The sequence below is a fragment of the Tachysurus fulvidraco genome, chromosome 12 (genome assembly GCF_022655615.1).
Source record: "Tachysurus fulvidraco isolate hzauxx_2018 chromosome 12, HZAU_PFXX_2.0, whole genome shotgun sequence".
Taxonomy (NCBI): Eukaryota; Metazoa; Chordata; class Actinopteri; order Siluriformes; family Bagridae; genus Tachysurus; species Tachysurus fulvidraco.
Genome location: NC_062529.1, coordinates 17,994,296 through 18,017,490, shown reverse-complemented (window position 1 = coordinate 18,017,490; position 23,195 = coordinate 17,994,296). Strand labels below are relative to the sequence as shown.

The 23,195-nt window shown below is 40.1% G+C and overlaps 1 protein-coding gene across 2 annotated transcripts in view; it reads right to left on the bottom strand.

Moving 5' to 3' along the window:
- The window catches only part of LOC113659566 (AT-rich interactive domain-containing protein 1B-like), a 207,936-nt gene that overhangs the window by 51,831 nt on the left and 132,910 nt on the right, over positions 1-23,195 (bottom strand). For both annotated transcript variants that reach the window (XM_027172441.2, XM_027172440.2), the window contains exon 5: positions 14,747-14,981. In XM_027172441.2, coding sequence (XP_027028242.2) covers positions 14,747-14,981 — 235 coding nt within the window. The remainder of the gene's footprint in view (positions 1-14,746; positions 14,982-23,195) is intronic.

Genomic DNA, 23,195 nt, shown 5'->3' with positions numbered 1-23,195 from the left:
GTGACAGTGGATAGTGCGGCTATAAATTATATCCATTTTAATACTATGTGGTCAAAAAGTTCAATTGTGCAACCAGGAAACGTATCCAAGTTTTAACACAAAGTTGATTTTGCTTTATAAGAGTGTGCGTGTCGTGGTGTTTGTTGTGCTTATCAGCAGTTGATGAAAACTGTTCATGGCAATTGCATTCCTGAAGCTATCATAACAATTGTAGTCCTAAGCCATCGCAGCAAAACCGATCAAATCAACTGAAGTCCAAAACCATCTACACGGTTTGTAATCCAGCAGTGACTGTTTTTTTTTTGCTTGCAAAATCCATATTAATAAAGCAAAACATCCTAAACCATCAGAAAACCAACATAACATGACCAGACCTTAATAAGTTCCTGTAACAAATCTCTCTCTGTTATTAGTTTCCATGCCAAAACACTAAGCAGCCTGATTCCCATCCTCCTTCATCCTACTTTTATATTCCTTCTTATAACCTTCATTGTCCTTCACTGAGCAGTCCCTCACACAGCGTCTACTCAGATCCTCTAGTGCTGGTTTACTCGCAATCCTCAGGTGGTTTTGGAGTAAATTGTGATGGCATTGTTGTGGTATTTCCACCCTGTGACCCTTCTTCAAGTCACAATCAAATCTCCTTTCATAGTCCCATCTTAGCTCTCATGTGCAGCACATAAATACACTGTCATTGTTTGAAACCTAATGCTCATTAGAATGCTTGTTTTCATCTACTCTGGCTTTATCATGCCATTTGTTTTACTTTTATCATGCCAGCAGCTGTCTGGGCTAAACAATGTGTCAAAATAAAGTGATTGACTTGAAATAGCTTGATATTAATATCTGAAGATGCCCTAACCAATGACATGATACAAAAGCACTTAACAATCAAATAGTTGTAATCTAGAACCTTTACTATTTTGACCATGAAATCGTTACTGTATATAGCTCACTAGCAACTGTGCGTTATTATTTTCAAGATTTTCATTCATTACCGCAGGGAATAACATTGGCACTCTGAGATATAACTGTAAGTTGATTCTTCTCTGTTTATGGAGCAATAGATTACTGAGATAAACAACAACCTGCACCTCAAGGTTCTTTATTCCTCTAACAGTTCAGGTATATCTTTAAAACAAGTGCATAAAACAATAAATAATACTAGTCGGCATTTTATTTATTTTCCATAAATGGCCATGAAAACATACTTTGATAGCGTAAAAATGTCATCTTATTTTGTGTGTGTGTCTAAAACAACATTTGTCTTTTGATCGTCAAAATGCTGTTAGGTTTACTTGAAAGAAGGCTGAATAAAAATACCACCACTGCTACTACTACTGCTACTGCCACTATTACTACCACTACAACTATAGTTAGCACTATTTCTATAACTACTATTACTACCACTAACACAACTGTTTCTACGATTGCTGCTACTACCTTTACTTCTACCACTACTATTTCTTCAACTACTACTTCTTCTCCTACTACTGCTACCTGCTACCACTTTTTCTAGAAACACTACTACTTTTCCCGTTAGGGCTCGCCACAGCGAATCATGTGTTTCCACTCTAACTCTATCCACAGGATCTACTCTCGCACCAATTAACTTCATGTCCTCATTTAACACATCCATATATCTCCTCTTTGGCCTTCCTCTTGAACTCTTACCTGGCAGCTCCATCTTCAGCATCCTTCTACCAATATAACCATCTCCCACCTCTGTACATGTCCAAACCATCTCATTCTAATCTCTCTGACCTTGTCACCAAAACAGCCAACCTGAGCCGTCCCTCTGATGTGCTCGTTCCTAATCCTTTCCATCCTCGTCACTCCTAAAGACAACCTCAACATCCTCATCCCTGCTACCTCCATCTCTGCCTCATGTCTTTTCCTCACTGCTACAGTCACTACTACTACTACTACTACTACAACACCTGCTATTTCTACCACTACCACTACTATTTCTACCACTTTTGCTGCTTGTAATACTACTACTATCACTACTACACCTACTATTACTACTACTATTATTACTACCGCTACTACAATAATTCTATCCCTTCTACTAGAATATTACTGTTAGTACCGTTAGAATTATTTCTATTATTACTACCACTAATATCACTACCACCACTACAACCACCACAACTCGACTACTACTAACTGTAAAGTCAACAGCAACAACACGATCACAAATGTTATATAACATATTAACAACAGCAGCACTGACTTTTATCTTAATAGTAAATATTGAATGACCTTTTTGGAACAACTCCCACCTTTTGTACTGTACTGTATGTAAAATGGAAGCATATTCACAAAACGGTGATTGAAGTCCATTATACATTTTTAAATGATATTAAAAGTACGGCGTGTTTACCATATTCAATCATACATATTAAAAATACAAATGATGAACGCTTGATGGACTTTTTACGGTTTTCTGACAAGGCTCTAATTAAAACATCTACCGTTTTTTTCACTTTCCTGCTTGCACTCTGTTTTTATTTTAATGCTTTCATTTCTGTCGCTATTTGACCTGCTACCATTTATGACCAGTTACAAGCCACCATGTTCTGAGATGTACAGTATTACAATTAGTACATATTGCATATACAGACTAAATAATGCTCTTTTTAATAAGCATTACCAAATTTTAGCCGGGATTTGGCAGATACTGTAGTTAGGTGCTAAAGATATACGATAATATGATTCCTATTACCTTTATATTAATCAATGCAATGTGGTGCTTGCACTGTTCCAGAGATGATCCTCAATATGCACGACAATTAACATTATGATATGAAAAAGCAAGTGGATTGTTTTTTTTTTGACACACATGGGTATGAAGTGTAAATTAGCCTCAGCCTCAGTGATATGGCACTGCTGTCATTAACCGATGAGCAAAAAGACTGTCAAACCAATGACAGAACAGCGGGGAGGCAAGAGAAACCAGGGCAACGTGAGTATCAGAGGCTGTGAGCCGACTGGTGCTGGGAATTGGACACGTTATTTTTTCCTGCCAAAGACGGAGAACAACAAGCTGCGAACTCATGTTTTGGAAATACCGGTTCCTTTTAGTAGTTAATGTAGTGAACATTCACAGGCAAGAGATCTTCAAACTCCCCATTAATGCATCCTACGATGATTTGTTTTCAACCTATCGCATTTCATGTGTTTTTTTGACTATCAAATCTCTTTTTTGGATGCTAAACCTTAAAAAGCAGGTGTAATGATTCTAAATTAATAATAACTATAATAACATTGACGAGGTGTGGGAGGCACTCAGCGTAAACAAACTCTAAAGCTAAACAAACTAATTGTGCATCGTTCACTTTGTAAACAGGTTCTCTGTGTGGATGCCCACGCACTGAGCATCTAAGGGCCGAGCATCAAGACTATAATCCATTTGTGTGTGTGTGTGTGTGTGTGTGTGTGTGTGTGTGTGTGTGTGTGAGAGAGAAAGAGAGAGTGAGACTCTGGGATTAAATAGAACCATCACTCATCTTTGCTGTACAAAGCAGCATTAATGCAAAAACAAACCAGGAACAAAGGTGCACAATCAGGCCATAAAAACATCACACTACAGTGTAGTGCTTACACACTTAGAGAGATATGTGTGTCTTTGTAAAAGTTTGTTTCATTTGGTTGCATACAGTATGTGTATGAGGGTGAAAATGGACCAATACTCTACTTCTTCTACTTTCGGCTTTTCCCGTTAGGGGTCCCCACAGCGAATCATCTGTATCCACCTAACTCTATCCTCGGCATCCTCTACTCTCGCACCAATTCCCTTCATGTCCTCATTTAACACATTCATATATCTCCTCTTTGGCCTTCCTCTTGAACTCTTACCTGGCAGCTCCATCTCCAACATCCTTCTACCAATATAACCATCTCCCACCTCTGTAAATGTCAAAACCATCTCAATCTATTCTCTCTGACATTGTCACCAAAACAGCCAACCTGAGCTGTCCCTCTGATGTGCTCGTCCCTAATCCTGTCCATCCTTGTCACTCCTAAAGAGAACCTCAACATCCTCATCCCTGCTACCTCCATCTCTAACCAATACAGCATAGCTGGTCTCACAGAAAACACAGGGGCTTATTTTGTTTCAGTCAGAAGTGTGAATTAATATAATAGAGTCTGTGTATTGATCATTTGTTTGAATGTGAGCCTTGAGGATTGAGTGTTTCACTTTTTATAGCCAGAAATGCACATGTCTGTGATGATATGAATGAAGCTGTACAATTGGTTGTGCGGCATTCTAACTCTGACACAGCAATCGATTTTTTTTTTATAACTGAGCTATATACTACTTTATGGTTTATATACATTATGCGCTTAAGATAAAGTTTTTTTTTTGGTTCCATATTTTACAACAAAATTGTTTGTTTTAGCATATTCCTTCCTGTCTGGTTTTGTTTATTAATAGGCTACAACAAAATCAACCCATGTGACTGAATGAATCTTTCACTCAGAAGTGCTGTCTTAATGAGCTGAACATCCTGTAATCACTTACCATCGTTGAAATGTTAGATATGAGCTAACCTGTATAACGTGTGTTCCTGACATACAGCATGTACAATGACGTTGATTTCCAAAACTGCATGACAAAAGCAGCCGGCTTATTATCACTAATAAAAAGACAGTTTCCATGAACAATTCTTGCACAAAGACTCAAATGGCTTATTATTATTATTACTATATTTATATTATTACTAATATATATTATTACTTTTATTGTTAATAGTAACTCATAAATGTCCAGGGAGTGGAGCAGGACCTGATCAAACTCCACCTATAATCCTAACCATTATCCATAACCCCCTAGATGCTATATGACCCAGAATAAAAAACGCACTTATCCAGACCTAACTACAGTACACTAAACATTTATGTATGTATTTCTATATCATATCTCAATCAAGATTTATGTATATCCTGGAAAAGTTTTAATCAATGAATGTCAACTAATTACACTTCATCCAGCTGTCTTAATCTCTAACCTGGTGTTAACTAGTAGCTGCTGATCTTTTTTTTCAGCAGGAAACACAGAGAACAATATACATTAATATAAGTAAAAAAATAGAGGAAAAGGCTAAGTCTTTTTTGACCCAGCTGCTTAATAATTCAGAGCCTGCCACATCTCCTCAGAACGCTCAGCTGGGGGTAAAGGAGTGTCTAAATGTCATGAGGCTTCTCGGTGTTTCCTTTATGCATCCCTCTCACAATGAAAAGGCATCTTAATTAGCAGCGCTCCATCCTTACGTCTGGAGATCAACAACAACAATCTGGATGTAGTAATATAGTATTATACAAACGTTTGGTTCTTGTATGCAATAAATAAGGAATAAAACATAATGTGGTGTGCAGATAAAGGAAATTAATCAATGTTGGGGCAGTCAGTCCTGTACAAATATTTTCCTGTTTTATTCTATGACAATTTGCCAAGATTAACACTTTCACAATTTTTTTTGTAATTAAAGAACAACACATTGTTATTTGAATGAATTTATTTAAATGTTGATTATTTGCGTGTTTAGTTATTTGTCATGGAACCTCTACAAAACAAGTGTGTTCCTGTTATCATACACGTTATAGCAGCTATAAACATGTTTCCTCAATACAGGGCTGTCCAATGTCACGCATTGAGAGTGACAGTCACGCATTTCGGTCTTTTCTCACGCTCTCCCACCACACATTGTATTTCTCACGCAGAAAAACTGACTATTTATCATATATTTAATATGCCGCAGCACCTAAAATGTATCTGTCTGCACTGCTGTCTCTATGGAACCGGAAAGGAGACAAGCGCGTCTCCTCTGGAGTTCTTAGTTGAGCCTGACATTTACCAGCCAATCAAAAAAAAAAGAGGCTACACAATAGCCAATCAGAAAATAGCACTATTGTGTATGGGATATGGGTTTTGCTGGGGGGTTGGAAATGTCACTCTTGCCTGTGTTCAAAACTCGAGAGCCCTGTCAATAGTTTCTACTTTTTTCTTTCTCCAAAAGTTTGATCTATGACAAAAACACTGTGAATTGTTACAGAATTCAGTCCCGAATACAAGTTTATCTCCGACTGTTGCAAAGTTACTGAAGACGTCTTCCATAAAACCGAAAATAGTTTCTCAGGCTTATGTCTAACTCACGGATATTTCCTACAGTAAGCAGATGCTTAAGACACTAAGTTTCACCAAGTAATTCTTTTTTTTTCCAGGAAATTTCCTGACCAAGTAATTTTCTCCCATCCTGGTCATCAAAAAAAGTCGCGTGGGCGCAAATAATTACAAAAAAGTGCAGTCATTTTAAGTTTCCCAATAGTAGGAGTTATGAAGGGTAAAAGAAACATGGCTCATAGATTCCAAGATAATGTGCGTGTTTAAATCCGGTATAATATTTAATATTCTTCCTGAGGATTGTTGAGGCAATGCGAGGCCTTTGAAGCGCGGCTCCTCGGCTTTGAAGTGTTTTAAGAGGTTGAAATGCAAGATTCATGGTGCAGTTCAAAGGCATGCAGGAATACCCATGGCCATATTTCCTCTGTTGAAGCTGGACAATTTTACCGTCATATCTATGTGTCCGTTTCAGGACAGGCACACAGCAATTTCCGGCTCATGGAAAATAAAGAGCCTTTAAATGATGATGAAAAAGAAAGAAAAGGAGAACAGAAATATGCTGATAGATGATAGGTCTGAACCTGCTAGTCCAGCGAGAGGAGTAATGCATGTGGTCAAAAGCCTTAAATGTACTGTAACACACACACACACACACACACACACACACACACACACACACACACACACACACACACACACACACACACACACACACACACACAAACACACACAAACACACACACACACACACATCAGCATTAGTAATCTGAATGCTGCCTAATCCTTGGGGAAACCTATAAACACAGTGTAGCAATAATGGCATCTTAGATCCCAATGAGCAAGAGTAAATGATTTTTCAACCTGGGGCTAATGCAAGTTAACTCAGCATGTCGAGGGACGCAAAACTGTATGGTGGTGTGCAAGCTGTGCTCCCATGGACCTCATTAATGGCAAGCCAAACAAGGCCAAGGTAAGTAAAGTGGAAAGTGCAGTTTAAGCGAAAAGAGCCCAGGCACATCAATGTGGAAAAGAAATGCCACTTGGGCATAGCGTGTTGTTACATTAGAGAAAAAACCCACAGTGCTCACTTTGGAGCCTATGCGGACAACTGTGATTGTGTTGGCTTTGGAGGTCTAAAAGTAAACAGGGTGTGATATAGAATATTAAAGAAGTGATTGTAGAAATTACCAGGCCTGCCTATTGACATTTGGTTTAAATCTGTGATAAATAGTAAGCAAGGCTTTGGACATAAATAAACATGAAATCTGCAGTAGATTGCAAACTTTTTCGACTCCCGAGTGATACCTGAAATCCAAATGATGCCACAACCATCATGGCTGAGAGTCTGCTATGATTTTTGGGTGGGAGGGGCCTAATTCCCCAGTCAATCATGTGCTTATATATGCAGAAGAGGGTAGACAGCACTTTTCCTTTGAGTATGTTTAGCCACACAGTGATACTGAAGTACCAGCAGTTAAAAAGAATGATTGGGTATGCATTCAATGTGTCTCAGGGGAACTATGTGTCAGTGACACGGGGATAAAAACAGAACCAAATGCAGGATAGCGTAAAAATAAACTGGTTTAATACCTAACATACACACAACAGGAACACAGACAAAACCAGACATGACACAAGACATGACTAGAGATGACAAGGATTCCGTGCTGCCATAGGCAATGTGGCACGGCTAAATAGACATGACAATTAACACATGAGGAACAGGTGTGCAGAGACGGGGAGGAATAAACAAGGGCTGGGCAGACACGTGAACACAGAACATAAACAAACGCACATGGCCAAAGTCCAGGGTGGATCCTAACACCATGTTAGTTTTACCCTCCCCAACTCGTGACTATCATGTGATAGTGGAGAGCTAGTGGCAAGAGTGGAAAGTGGCAAACAACCAAATTTGGGAAAACTTGAATAACAACACTGAGGAAGTGCTCCACTTTTTATCCTATAAGTTGGTGTATGGGCAAGATCACATTCCCAAATGTGAAGATCCCTCCAGGACAGTAAAATTGTACAAGCAGTGAAATGAACCACTACTCCGTCATGGCCTTACTAAAGATCTCTCAATTTTCAACCTGGCTCCTATTACCATAATACTCTCAGCTCACCAAAGCTCAGCTGATAAAAACGCTAACCCAAACTGCTAGTTGTATGCCGGAGGCCAGTAAGCTGATGGAGGCAAAATGCCCCACTCACTTAAAACTCTTGCATGCTAACCTTTGTGTGCTCCAAAGCCCCGAAAGCACTTCAAGCAAGAAGCAGATAAACAGCTTACTCTGAAAGTGTCCTCATAAGTATGTCTAAATCACATCTTTAAAGGGAAATAAGAAAGAAGTACAGGCAGACAGCAGGAGAACACGAGGAGGGGGTGACTACAGTCATGTTAAATGGACCTTGATGGACCTTGGAGAAGAGGAATAAAAAGTGGAGAGGGCTGGGCGTTTTTTTGGTTTTCAATGGCAGCTCAAGTGCAGGGCTTTCATTAGAGGCTGTGCTTCAGTTGCTGTCAATTAGAGGTGTTCTAAAGTGAGTGTATCCACTCCAAACACAATGAACATACTGCAGTACACACAACACAATGTTCTATATTCAAATTCAAAGAACAAATACTAGCATGACAAAAACCAGAAAAGGAAAAGTAGTTTGTGAATCTTGTCCAACGTTAAGAACAACTTTTCATTCTTTTCGTCTTCTGCCTTGAGACGATTTTTTGTCATGTTTATCTTTCCAATGATTTGTGCACGAAACTGACTAGTGGTCAGTTCTAAGAAGAAGTGGCACCATGTAGGACAGGTTAATGAGCATCAGACAGAAGGTCAATGCTAAAGCCTAATTAACATCTGTTAAGCTCTAAGCAGTGAAACTTCTCCACTTAAGGAATGGATTAAAATTGTTCCTCTGTATAGAATCAGCACTTTCCACTGTCTGCACACATAGATGTGCTTAACTGCAGATACAGACAGAAATCCAATAGCGTTTTATCTCTTTTAACACCTTACATGATCAGTATTAGTTGCGTTGGTTATCAGTTTATCCCTTTCGAAACTTGTGTTGGTATTGGTGGGATTATCAGGTCGTCGGATTCAGATTTATGACCATACAAAGCCATATGTACAAACATCACAATCACAGAGCAATAACAGTTTTGGTTACTACCATTTCAATCACCAGTTGAGAAATGACTGACCCTTAGTAATGACGCCACAATTTTGGTGCAAGTCAGCAGTTTGGTAGCATGAATTTAGAACAAAACAGACCACATTTTCAGTGTTCTCCAAGACCGGGAATGCACATTTCTAGGCCAAAAAGTCTGAATTCTGGTTCGAGAGCACTCCCACACCTAATATCACTATTTTCGAGGATAAAATTGAGAAAACTTGAGATTTGTTTGTTATTTGATCTGCTTTCATACTGCACCTTATTAGATATTATTAGTACGATCCATCCTGATGCCCTGTTTCATCACTTGGAATCTGTTGGCTGCAACTGAGGATGAACCCACATGGACAGCCTAGAGATACATCATATTACTGTGGATTGTACCACTTAGAAACCATAAAGATCTCTTAGGACTGCAGTAGATATGACCAGTTTTGCTACAATGGTTTAGGACTACATTTGTTGCGAGGATTGTAAATTGGCACAAACAGGAATGTCTTCATAAGTGAAGAGCAAAACAGACTTCAGGTTAAAACTCGTGAAGGAAATAGTTTATAGTTTAGTTCAAACTAAAATATTATGAATTTACGGTGTCACCCAGATGAGAATGGGTTCACCTTTAAATCTGTTTCATCTAAAAATTTCTTCCTTCATATCATCTCAGGGAGTATTTTCCTTTCTACTGTCATCTCTTCTTTGCTCATTAGGGCTAAACTGATACATTTTAAATATATAGAATGAATTTACATAAATGATTATATAATATATATAATTCTATAAATTTATGAAAAAAGATTAACATGAATTCTATGTTTATTTTCTCTTTTTATTACTCAGTACAAATGTCAAGAACATCTGGTATTTCTCCAGTACTACAGCTCAAGCTAATAACATAATAATAATAATAATAATAATAATAATAATAAGAAGAAGAAGAAGAAGAAGAAGAAGAAGAAGAAGAAGGAAAAAAAAAATTTAATTACCTTATTAATAACTTAATAATAAGGTAATTAATTAATTTGTTTGTTTTCTCCTTTTTTCTTCTTCTTTCTATTATTATTATTATTATTATTATTATAAAAATTATATTATTATATAATATTACTATATATTTATTTATTATACTATATATTTATTATTATATACATTTGTTTGTTTGAAAAAAAAACAGTTAACTTATTAATGTTATTAATAACATGTATTCATCCGTTTGTTTATTTGTAAATAGACAAATCATTAATTCTTAAAAATAAAAATTAATTTTAAATTTATTTGTAAATAAATAAATAAATAAATAAATAAATAAATAAATAAATAAATAAATAGACAAATTAAAAAAAAATAGCTGGCTGCCATTATAAATATATGTTGTCTCCAGTACTTGAGGTGATTTGGGGTCAAGCAATTTTCTCACTGCATTTGAGCTCATTTGAAAGTGGACTGAGACAAACACACAATGGTTGCATATGTGAGAATAAATGCTGCATATGTGAATGCAGGGTTAGGGTTAGGGTTAGGGTTAGGGAAGAGTAGGAACTATAGAGGAACCTCTAAATGAAGAGGAAGCAAAACTGACATGTATGCAGCAATGACTTTTGTTCTGTTTGGCTGGATGTTGGTGGACCGGACTGTTCAGTTTACAGAGCCATTGGGTGCTACACAGACCGGAGTTTCTCATTAGAGCAGGTTTTATCGACAGTTGCAGAAATGTGACGAGAACCTTGGCAAATATTACAAACAGTGATCTGAATCCACCTTCACCCTATAACAATTTCCATGAAGAAAAGCCTATTTAGGCCTATTTGTAATAGTGCAGAGCGAGATGAGCTCATGAATGTCACAACAGTTTTTACCTCCCTGAGCAGATTTGGGGTGACGGATGGATTCTCATTTTACCCTCAACTCCTGACAACATGGTGTGTGTATGATTCTAACACTAACGCAGCTCATGGTCCCAAAGCCAAAAACTGCACAGGCTTTCTCAATTGCTTTAAAAACATTTGGGCTGAGCAATGTGATTTCTGCCCGACTGTCACAAATCTGGCACGACAGGAAAAATCAATTTGCTCGGCGCTTTGTGGCTTGTGAAGAATCCGAGTCTGGATAATGTTCTGGCATATTGTATTTGCTTCACTGAGACTGAAAATCATCCAAGCCCTTCATATCTTCAGCTCAAGCAGAGAACAGAGATGAGTAGTTAAGTTTTCTTTGTAATATCTCACATGGAAACTAAAACACAGTTAGAGAATCTAATAACAGTGGAAGTCTAGAACAAAATCACAATACAGTCTAGCTGACTGGAATGAAAGGTCAGAGGTACACAGAGTAGGAGAGTAGACAGGAAATCTGAAGGTGCTGGTACTGATCCCTTATGACTGGGAAAGACTGACAGGTGTCCTGTGAGACTGTTTGCCGTATGGAAAGTTCTGAAAGCGACAAGGGAACGAAGGTGGTCACAGTCAGACAGGCTGAAGACTAATGCTTCTTGCGCCACTCTTGCGCCTGAGAGTTCTTATATCTTTGGGGACCTTATTAAAGGTGCAGTTAGTAATTTAAAAACAAATCTAGACCTGTTTTAATGGTGTCATTATAAAGATATAGGACATATTTTTTGTAAATTCACGTCATGTAAAACCTTTTGCTAATTATTAGCTCTTGACTTTGTTGACTAATTAGTACTTGGGAAAATCTGCTAAACAAGTTAAAGTTAAAAATCCCTGAGTGAAACATACCCAGCAGTATTTAAGTGCATAATGGAAGGAAGTAATTCTGCATGGCAATCAAAGATACAGTTGTTTTCTAGTACTGACTGCAAAATAAACCGTGTTGCGGACTTCAAATTTCTATCTGACAAACGTTACGGTGTTGTGTGTACTGAGTAGAAATTCAGACTCATAATTACAAAATAGTATAACCAGGAAAGAATGCACTGTTAGTTATGTAACAAGCTGTACATTGTAGTGCTCCCAATTTAGTAGCAACAATCTCTGCTTTTATCAGCAGATGTTAGCAACCACTCTACTCAATATGGTTCTCCAGTTCACACCACAGCTGCTGGTTATGTGAGTTGAAAAAGCAGGTTTGTGTGACTCACCGTTCTCAGTATGTGAAGAGATGAAGAGCTGGCCTTGAGTGTGCCTATGTTGCCAACAACCAATCACTGATCACCACTGTTTCCAACAACCAATCACTGATCACTATTGTTCCCAACAATTAATCACTGATCACTATTATTCCCAATGATGAATCACAAAACATCGCTGTTTGCAAAGGCCATTTACTGTAAACCATTGTTCCTAACAACCAATCACTGATCACCATTGTTTCCAACAACCAATCACTGATCATCATTGTTCCCAAAGACCAATTACTGATCAACAGTTTTCTCAACAACCAATTACTGATCACCATTATTCCCAGTGTCTAATCCCAGAACATCACTTTTCCCAAAGACCATATACTTTTGTTTTCAGCAACCAATCACTGATCACCATTGTTCGCAGCAACCAATCATTAATGACCATTGGTCCTTGCAACCTGTCCCTGATCACTATTGTTCCAATCACTTTGATCACAGTTTTTTTTCACTACACACTACAAGTGCTTCTCTTATCTGTGTTCTTGGTAGAAATGTTAGTTTAATGTAAATAGCTTGAGGTGCCATGACCAAAGAAGATGTTTCTATAATAAATAAGTTTGAATCTATTTCTATTCTTCAGAAAATTTTCCTTATTCATGTAAAACAATCATGACAATTCAACAAATAAGCAAAGTGACCTGTGACATCATGTAGCGATTTTCTTAAGCACACCTGAGCTACTTTTTTTGTTGAAAAACAAAATTCCATACAACACTGGTGCATGGTTTCAGCAAAGGAACTGGAGTCAGGAGGTCAGGAAGACAAAAAAGAAGAATGAAAAGTCACTTTTTAATTGTAATTCACCTCAGAGGCAGCAGAGGGCTCTACAGAGGGATTCTTCCTTTTAAAAGAAAACCACCAGTGTGAACTCAGAGCTCAGAGACATGAACTTATAACCTTCTGATCGCTGATCCACAGTCACCGAGTCTTAATGAAACATAGACGGACGCAGTATTCATATCATAATCCTCACTGAACAAAACATTCATCTTTAAGCACTAATCAAACTCCTTAACAAGCTTATAATAAGATGATCTAATGTGTTGCATATCCACTTCTGTTCATCAACAATGTCGCACAATGCGTTTTTTCCTGTTTCTCTGAAAGCGATATTGTCACCAGTCAATCCTGTTTGCTCCATTTCCATATTGCATCTATATTTCACTGAAGGTTTAGACTCCATACAATGCCTGCTGTTCACGTCAGAAGACGCAGTCTGCTTTTCATTAGCGTCAATCACAGGCCATGCACGCAGCATCTGCCATTCACACGCAGGCTTCAGGAGCTCACTCATGCATTGGTCCCGCCTTGACAGAATGACTGACAGCCCGCATTGGTCAAACTCCATCAGGGAGGTTGAGGCAGCAGACATGCCTGTGTCTGCGTCTCATATTTAAGTGTCACCCGCTCGTGTCCTACGGCTGACGAAAATTCATTAAGTTGGCAATTTCAGTATTCGCCCGCCTATTCCACTGAGGGTAAAAATGCAGACAATGGCAACGGATCTGCTGTTTATATATAATCACATATCTGTTTTAAATACAAGAGCAACATATGGCAATCGTCAGCTAGGATTGACAATTCCGCCAAGAATTCCCCTTAAGAACACGTGAAGTAACAAATCCTGACAAAAATATATGACATAACTAATAAGGCAGTTAGACAACTGTAAATTTAGCCTTTTTTACCTGAACCATGTCAGACTTAGACATTAAAAGTATGATCTATTATTTATAGAGCAAATGTACAGTATACAGATAGCATAATGGCACATGATTCGATATTTATGAATGATGTGAACATTTTGAGTGGGCAGAGCTTATGCCTTGTTAAAATTTGTTAGATTTTATATAATGTAGTGTTCGTGAAGGGGAAAAAGTAGTGAAATATTCATATTACTGCTTGGCTATGACCATTTTAATGATACAGTTTAAGAGTAGAGAGGTTATAGATAAGACTTTTATCCAAAATTCTGCAAAAATGAAATTTTTAAGAGTGTTATGCCTTTTATGTTAGATTCCTTACATCTATGCACTAAAACTGCTCAGGATTTAGTGCACTTTATTTAACATGAACTTGGATTAGAACTATGTAGCTTTAACACTAGCTCTCACAGACGTAGCTCGTCTAACTGACTAACTGACTAACTGAGTAGGAGGAATCAAAAGTGCTATTTAGAAATGTGGAGACGAATTTCACCCTCTTGAAGTAGCTTTATTAACATAATGGACAGAGTTACAAAAGAATAAAGGCTGTTTTTGACTTACTGAAAACTCCAAGCCAACAAGGAGGAGATGTGAGCTTACCTGGGCCATTGGTAGGGGAGATCTGGTTGGAGCCAGTGGCACTGGGCGAGGCTATAGGTGGAGGTGAGGGTCCAGATCGCATGCTGGAGACACGAGGAGAGGTGTGTAGTGAAAACGGGGACTGAATCTGGTTGCCCTGGTCTCCCTGACTATTGGAGGGACCAGAGACACTGATAGCTGAGTTGAGAGGAGCCTCAGTTCCCATGGGCAAATCATCGATGGAGCCTGACAGGTCCTGGAACGCAAATAAAAAAAAAAAGCTAATTTCACAACAGGTAATGAACTGATGCAATGAGAATACCTGAGGCCTGCAGAGGAAATGTCAAGTCACGTGGAATCAGCAGTTTAATAAGGATTAATGTGTAGTTTATCAGTTGAATCCTAGTTACATTTATGCAGTGCACCAAAGTCAGAAATTTCATCTTGAATATGGCAACAGCAACATTAAAAAAACTGAAAGACTGGAGCATCAGTTTCCTTATGCTCCACAAAGGCAACCTTAGCAATCTAAACAAAACAGAAGAACGAGGCACATTTTTCTAGTTCAGCATGGAATCGATGAGCGTCTTTTCCAGTTGTATGCAGAACAGCTGCACGGTTCACTATTGGCAGATGATTCACAAATGGAAGGTAATATTTGTCAAAGGCGGCAATTACATAAAAAGGTGTTAGTGGAAGTGAGCGGCAAGCTGGTCCAAATATTCAAGGAGTTGGGTCTTTTTCCAACGTGGCCCAAATCCAATTTGTTTGCCGCTCTGCTGCAAATTGCTCTGTGCTCTGAGTCTCCAAATAGCTGTCAACTACTCCCAGTTGGCATCTTGTATCACTTAATTCACTCCTGAAGCATGTAATTGTCATAATAAGAAAAATATTGAGGTGATAATAGCCCCTTACTTTGAAATACCCAGACTTGTATATAATAACCTGCATATTTTCACATAGCATTTGAGGAAACAGTGAGTTGTGGACCAGGACACCCTTATGCTACTGGTGTTACCCCCCCACATTTATTGCTGTCAGGAAAAGCTGCCACTCAAGAGCAAGCAATGCATCGGGGAATGTCTCAACAGCCATGCACAGACACACACGGCTAAAAGCATTTCAATAAGCGGGGGAAATGCTACACTGTAATTTTGAGAGGAATGAGATTTGCTTCACACAAAAGCCCCACCGGAAGGCACTCGGAGTGCGCCCAGATGTGAATTAATGAGAATCGCTGGAAGGAAAAGAAGAAAGTACGGAGAACTATCACTCTGGTCAAACAGTCTAGACAGGGAGGAGCCGGACCATTCAGCGGCTTGTGGTCGGCTCGCGCGAACACACAACACTACAATACATAGACACTACTAACAGCATACATCATTGAAACTGGCATCCACAGACTTTCAAATCATGCAGATATAAAAGTCTCTGCTCTACAGTAGTAAAGTAGTGAAATAGCGTGTACATTTCTTCTCAGGTTACCAGGTGACGGATTGAGTTGCTCAAAGGTGCCTCAAACTACATATACAGAGTTAATACAGTTAACCCCTGAAAACCATAAGCCAATTAAAAGACAATATGTCAGAATGAAGCAGCTTTCCACCGATAGGTTACACTTCAGACAATGCTTAGTCAGCACTAGCGATGTCTGAGAGAGCAGAGACAGGTGAGCACCCATGAACTAATTTTATAGTTTCCTTCAGTTTAAAATGCTTCAAATTTTGCTTCAGAATGATAATGACTTGCAAATTAAATAAAAACCTGTGGCAATATAGCCCTTTCTTAGATCAGCATCCAACCTTGTAACAACTCATACAAGTTAGACCTTAGATAGCTGAGTTAGCTATTGAAAAACTTAATAAATAACTTTGTCACTTCAATGTTCTGTTGTGTTAAACATATTTTTTGCTACATAATTAGCCATGGGGGGGGGGGGGGCACGGTGGCTTAGTGGTTAGCACATTTGCCTCACACCTCCAGGGTTGGGGGTTCGATTCCCACCTCCGCCTTGTGTGTGTGGAGTTTGCATGTTCGACCCGTCCCTCGGGGGTTTCCTCCGGGTACTCCGGTTTCCTCCCCCGGTCCAAAGACATGCATGGTAGGTTGATTGGGATCTCTGGAAAATTGTCCGTAGTGTGTGAGTGTGTGAGTGAATGAGAGTGTGTGTGCCCTATGATGGGTTGGCACTCCGTCCAGGGTGTATCCTGCCTTGATGCCCGATGACGCCTGAGATAGGCACAGGCTCCCCGTGACCCGAGTAGTTCGGATAAGCGGTAGAAAATGAATGAATGAATGAATGAATGAATGAAGTAGCCATAAGTACAGTATCTAGCTAGAACAATTGCTAATCCTAATGTACAGTATATGACCTAGATAGATAGCTAACATAACAATCAAGCTTTATTTTCATAAAACAATAAAACTTTATATTCCTGTAAAGCTGCTTTGCGACATTATCTACAGTTAGAAGAGCTGTTCAAATAAAATTGAATTAAATTGTAATGAATTTCTCGAGACACTAGCATACTCTGAACTCTCTTTGCAAATGCTTGCACCCTTGTGGTGTATACTGTATAAAGCATGGTACAGATTGCAAACCTTGCCAAATCTGGCACAACCCTGGCACACATGGAGTGAATTTCACACTCCATCCGACAAACAGAGAAGGTCAGGAATAAACACAGTGTGCTGGCACTGTCTCCTCTCATTAACACTGCTGTATGGGGTGATGGCACCCTGCTCCTCTCACCCTCTGGGGTAAATCTCATTTGTGCCCCTGCCAGGACCTACCGGGACCGTGGAACATGGAGATGGATATGGAGCCATTGAAACATGGCTCTGGGTCTCATACCTTCATCCGGAGATTTCAATTGATAAAGGACAAGTTGGAGAAGAAAACAAATAAAAGGGAGAGGACAAAAGTCTGTCTTTGGAGGACCAGACTGGTTCGCTATTTATTAAACCTGGTGATACTAAGGCACTTGATGTACTGAACTGCTTATCAATGGAGACCGCTTATGACCAGATGCTGGCACACGAACTCTCAATTTTGTCCCAAGCACATAATCCAACAGCAAATTAGATCTACTTCCCTCTGCAGTGTGCTAAGAGTAAGCTTTTAAAACAGTGATGTTCTCATTCTTTTTTTCATCCTAAACCATAAAGTCCACACAAATCCAGCTAAAATGCCATGCAAATCATTCTGAATGGCAAGCAGCAGGAAGAAACTAGCTAATGGAATCCCCCATGTAGTGCTCGTTCAGATATACCCTTCAAAAGATACAATTAAGCCTGAAACACAAACCCGAAGAATGAAGTCTCATCCAGACCAACATTTCATCTCTCAAGCAAGCTGGCTAATGGAGATAGGCAAAACTAAAATACACATGAGTGTTTGAGGGTTTTAAATAACTCTGCTTTGGCGAGTATGTTAAATGTGCTACCACATCCAAAAGGTTGACATTATGCACATGAATTTCCAAAGATGCCTCCCTTGCCTTAGACAAGAAAACAGAGCCTTTTTATTCTATGGTGTTTTGTATTAATTTGTGCTGGCGTGTTGCTAAAAACTCAGTATCAAACCAAGACACCAGGAACAAACCATACAATTCTGTCTACAGTATCTGAGCAGATTTTTAGCAGCACATTCATGAAGGTGGAGTTTGTGGAGATCGTCCAGGGATGTTCATGCATGTTGTTGCAGCTCAGTGAGTGGCTCCCATTTTGGCCATCCCTAAAGATCAGCAAAGTTTGGTACTTGAAGATTTTCCTCTCATTCCAGTACACATAATCAGACAAATGTGGTATTGAGACATTAATATGAGAATATACCATTATGTGTATACTGTAAATGCCATGTCAACTTGTCCTATGAAGATCAGGCTTCCAAGTGGTCCAACAGAATAATGTTTGTCCTATCACTGGGAGACGTTCCAGTCCAAGATGTTGCCACAGCGTCCATGGCCAAAATGTCCAAGAGACTCCTATTATTTGCTGTTCTGTCTCTTGTTACTCTTTCTCTTATCTAGTAAATTTTGAGCATCCCTGAGCTCCTGTATGTGGAAGAAGGCAGTTTTTCTTACAGCTGCACTGTAATGCAGAAGCAGCATTTTTAAAAGATGCAGTGCCAAGTTTCTTGTATCTTGTAGGAAACAAATCGGAATCGGCAAATTGGCCAAATGGGAAGACTCTAGGCAAAATTTCCAAGCAAATGAAATCCAACCGATCAAACAAAAACCAATCAAACACTGCTGTTAAGGAAGTGCAGACAAATCTGCAACGATCTTACCGAAGGTATGTCTCCCACAATGAGAGGAAAATATTTCCCAATAAAGACAAAGTAAGAGGATTAAGTTTGCATGTTTTTAAGCATATCTGAGGCTATTTGACTTTCTGACAGATAAAGGAAGTCAAACACTTTCACTACTTGTCCCTCAACAAAGGGATTATCATCAAGTTCAGGCCAATTTCTTTTGATGGCTAAAAAGCTGCCAAGCTCATGTTGGGTGCTCAGCTTAAGGATACACATCACATGCAGTGGTGGCTTGCTGGTTAAGGTTTTGATTTACTTGATCAGAAGGTTAGGAGTGTAAATCCCAGCATTGCCAAGTTGCCACATTTGAGCTCTTGTGCAAGGTCCTTTTACTGTATCCTCAACTGCTTTGTGGTTTTCTGGCAATAAAAGCCAAATGAGGTCAAAGTAAATGTAAATACAGCAAACAGGTCCCGTCTACAAACACGGCAGCTCTCGATTGATCTGCTTTTTATTTTTTTACAGTACACACACCTACACAGCCAATAGAGCTCCAGAGGCTGAAACTGGCAAAAACATTTGTATTCCAGTGAAGCGTCTGGATTTAAATGAAGCCTTTCATGCAAACATGTGGATAATGAAATTGAAGCGGCCGTCACACAGAGGTACTGTTTTTCCACAAGCCACAAAGGTTCTACATTCAAACAACTCCACGCTCAAACAGAGGCACGCCGCAGCAACACGAACACACATCCACACATAGCATATTTATTTAGTGCTTATTGGATCTGCAAATGTTTTTATTTATGCCGCTCTCATTTGCTGTTCTTCACACCCAAGCCCACAACAGATTCTGCTGGCGAGAGGGAGAGACAGCGAGCGTAAAACACCACAGAGATAAATAAATAAATGGTAAATTCCTCATTTTTAATTCAACTGCTCGTTCAGCTTAACCTCTCCTCTCAGCAATTAAAGCGCATGCCACATCCTTCATCCACCAGCCAGCCGGCTAAATAATGCATCGAGTCCTGTGCGCATCTTTTATCATCCCAAATGACAGGCATTAGCATATCTCCCAAGGCAATTAGAGCGTGGCAGAATAATCAGGCCGTAATTGGGGGTGAGTGGCGCTAATGGCTGGACGCTGGCACCTCACTGGGCCACTGTGGCTTTGCCAGTTCAGCAAGGCCATCGTGCTGTGACAAATCAGCACTTGTGACTGGACATCCACTCTAACCTGTGCCTCTCTGGGAAGCACATTCAAGAAAACATGCATACATACACACAGAATCCAAAGCGAAATTTCTTTCCTTCCATACAACTTCCATCTCTCTTCTATCCAACCACCATAATTTTTTTCCCTTTCCCTGTGGATAACGTCCCCTGTGTCCTCATCCATCTCCCGTCCTTTTCTCTTTCTCTCTCAATTTCTCATCAAGTCTTTCCCTCGCTCTCCTTCATGCACTTTCTCTGTCTCCCTGAAGTCAGAACCCATACAGACAGTCCTCCTCATTCACTTATCCTACTCCCTCAGTCCCTAATTTCCCTAAGTGCAGAGGCTACAGAGGTCTGGGTTCCCAAAAGAGCCCTCCACTTTTGAAAATTGATTCAGTGGGATCTATTTGAAAAAAGCCAAATTCATCACATATCATGAGTAAAGTAATATGGTGTGTAAGAACATTTGAAATATTTGTGTAGTAATGTAATGTAAATACAAACCTGAACACTGGAGTAATCTCTGATAAAATAACATTTTCCAAACTGAAAATACTTTACGCTGTAATTGGAGCTGATTAACACTGTACAGGTCTTGGATTGAGCAAAGGAAATACTTTGCCTTGCTGAAGAATCTTGCAGATTATTAATAAGAGGATGTTTATGTTGGATCTGTTGACCAGGGTGTCTAGGGGTTCATCCATCCAATTGCTTATCCTACACAGGGTCACAGGGAACCTGGAGTCTATCCCAAAGGAGTGCAAGCAGGGATGTGGTACCAACCCATTTCAGGACAGACTCACTGTCATGACGCGGGGCAGGAAGCGGACCCAAACGCAGGATAGCAAGACAATACAGGGTTTAATAACAGAGGAACACGGAACACGGACTAGAGACAGGACAAAGACAACAGTAGATTCCGCGCTGCCATCGGCAACGTGGCACACTTAAATACAAAAGACAATGATGACACAATGAGGAGCAGGTGTGGTGACAGGGAGGAGCAGACGAAGGCGGGGCAGACACGTGACGAGAAACGTAAACAAACAACTCCCCCCCCCCCCGCAAGGCACATGGCGAGGCAGGTGGGGGGAACGAGGCACACGGCGGCACAGCCAGAGAGGAACAAGCGACGTCCACAGCCAAGCCAGGGGAACAAGCGACGTCCACAGCCGAGCCGGGGGAACGAGCGACGTCCACAGCCGAACAGGGGGAACGAACGAAGTCCACAGCCGAGCAGGGGGAACGAGCAACGTCCACAGCCGAGCCGACGGGCCGAGCGCCACCCTCGACGCACTGCAGCCAGTCCCACCTCTCGGGAACCAGGAGCCAGGAACGGGAAGGGAGGGAGGGTGGGAAAGAAGAAAAAAAAATCCTCCACAGAACAGAAGATCCAAAAAAATACGGGCCTGCAACACCCCCAACGAACAGGAAGTGGGGCGACGTCCTCCACGGAAACAAAATGTGAAGCGACGCCCCCCACCGGACAAATGCGGGGCGATGTCACAGGACACCGAAAAAAACGAAACAAAATTCGGGCTGGCGACATGGCCCACAACCCGGAAGTGAGGCGGCGCCCCCTGCTAAGAAACCGGATGCGGAGTGGCGTCTCTCACCGAAAGAATGCGGACCGATGTCACCAAACCCACGAAGTCCAGGGGAAAAAAAACAAAAATGCTCCCACGATAACCGGTCCAAGCTGCTATCCTGCTGGGTCCTAGTGTGGCGGAATCTTCTGTCATGACGAGGGGCAGGAAGCGGACCCAAACGCAGGATAGCAAGACAATACAGGGTTTAATAACAGAGGAACACGGACTAGAGACAGGACAAAGACAACAGTAGATTCCATGCTGCCATCGGCAACGCGGCACACTTAAATACAAAAGACAATGATGACACAATGAGGAGCAGGTGTGGTGACAGGGAGGAGCAGACGAAGGCGGGGCAGACACGTGACGAGAAACGTAAACAAACAACTGCACGTGGCCAAAGTCCGGGCTGAGTCATGACACTGATTCACTCAATCACAGACTATTCACTCATATTAGAAATTACAATCAGCAGGATGACCCAGAGGAAACTCCAGAAGCATGTAACACAGAACATCCAGAGAACATGCAAACACAAGCAGCATGGAGGCAGAAATTGAAACCCCAACCCCAGAAGCAAAGCTACTAACCATTAAGTCACATTACTCATCAGTGGACAAATCAGTTTGATTCAAAGATCCATCGTGTCGTTAAGTCCCATGTTTTGGTTGCACAGAAATTGACTAGACCAAAGACAAAATGTTCACTTTCTCAAAATCTCAGAAAGTTCTTGTCCAATACTGTGAAGCAATGCATATAAAGAGAAGAAACATTGGGCTTAATTTTGCTTGGATTTACCACTTCCACATATCTGCATTGTCCTGATTCTTCAACTTTCTTTGTTTATCATGCATACAAGCTAATTAATCTAAACATTCTACCTCTGGTCACCAGGGATATATCTGCATGGTCAGCCAATGACTCATGGGATTGTTGTGGATGGAGCCACCCGGAGACTGTCATGCCTTCTTTGAACCAATGTTGTGTCAGTCAGCTGTATGGTCTGGTCTTAATCAGCAATCATTTGAAGACTTTGACAGGAAGAAATTAGTGTTAGGTAGGTCTGTGGTGAACTGTGATGACCCATTAGTTCCTCTGGAGCGCTCGGTTGCACTATTATAAACTGTTGCAGAAAGGACATAACTTACATTTACATTATTTACTGTCCAGTGTCACACAAATGAGGATGAGTTCCCTTCTGAGCCTGGTTCTCATGGTTTCTTCCTCTTATCAACTCAAGGAGTTTTTCACTGCTGCCATTGCATCCGGCTTGCTCATTAGGGATAGGGAAAGATATACAGTATTTAAAATAATTTTAAACTTTAATTGTATTTATTTATGTATGTATGTATTTATTTATTTCTTCTTCTTCTATATATATTTCTTTCTTTTTTTCTTCTTCTTCTGTTTC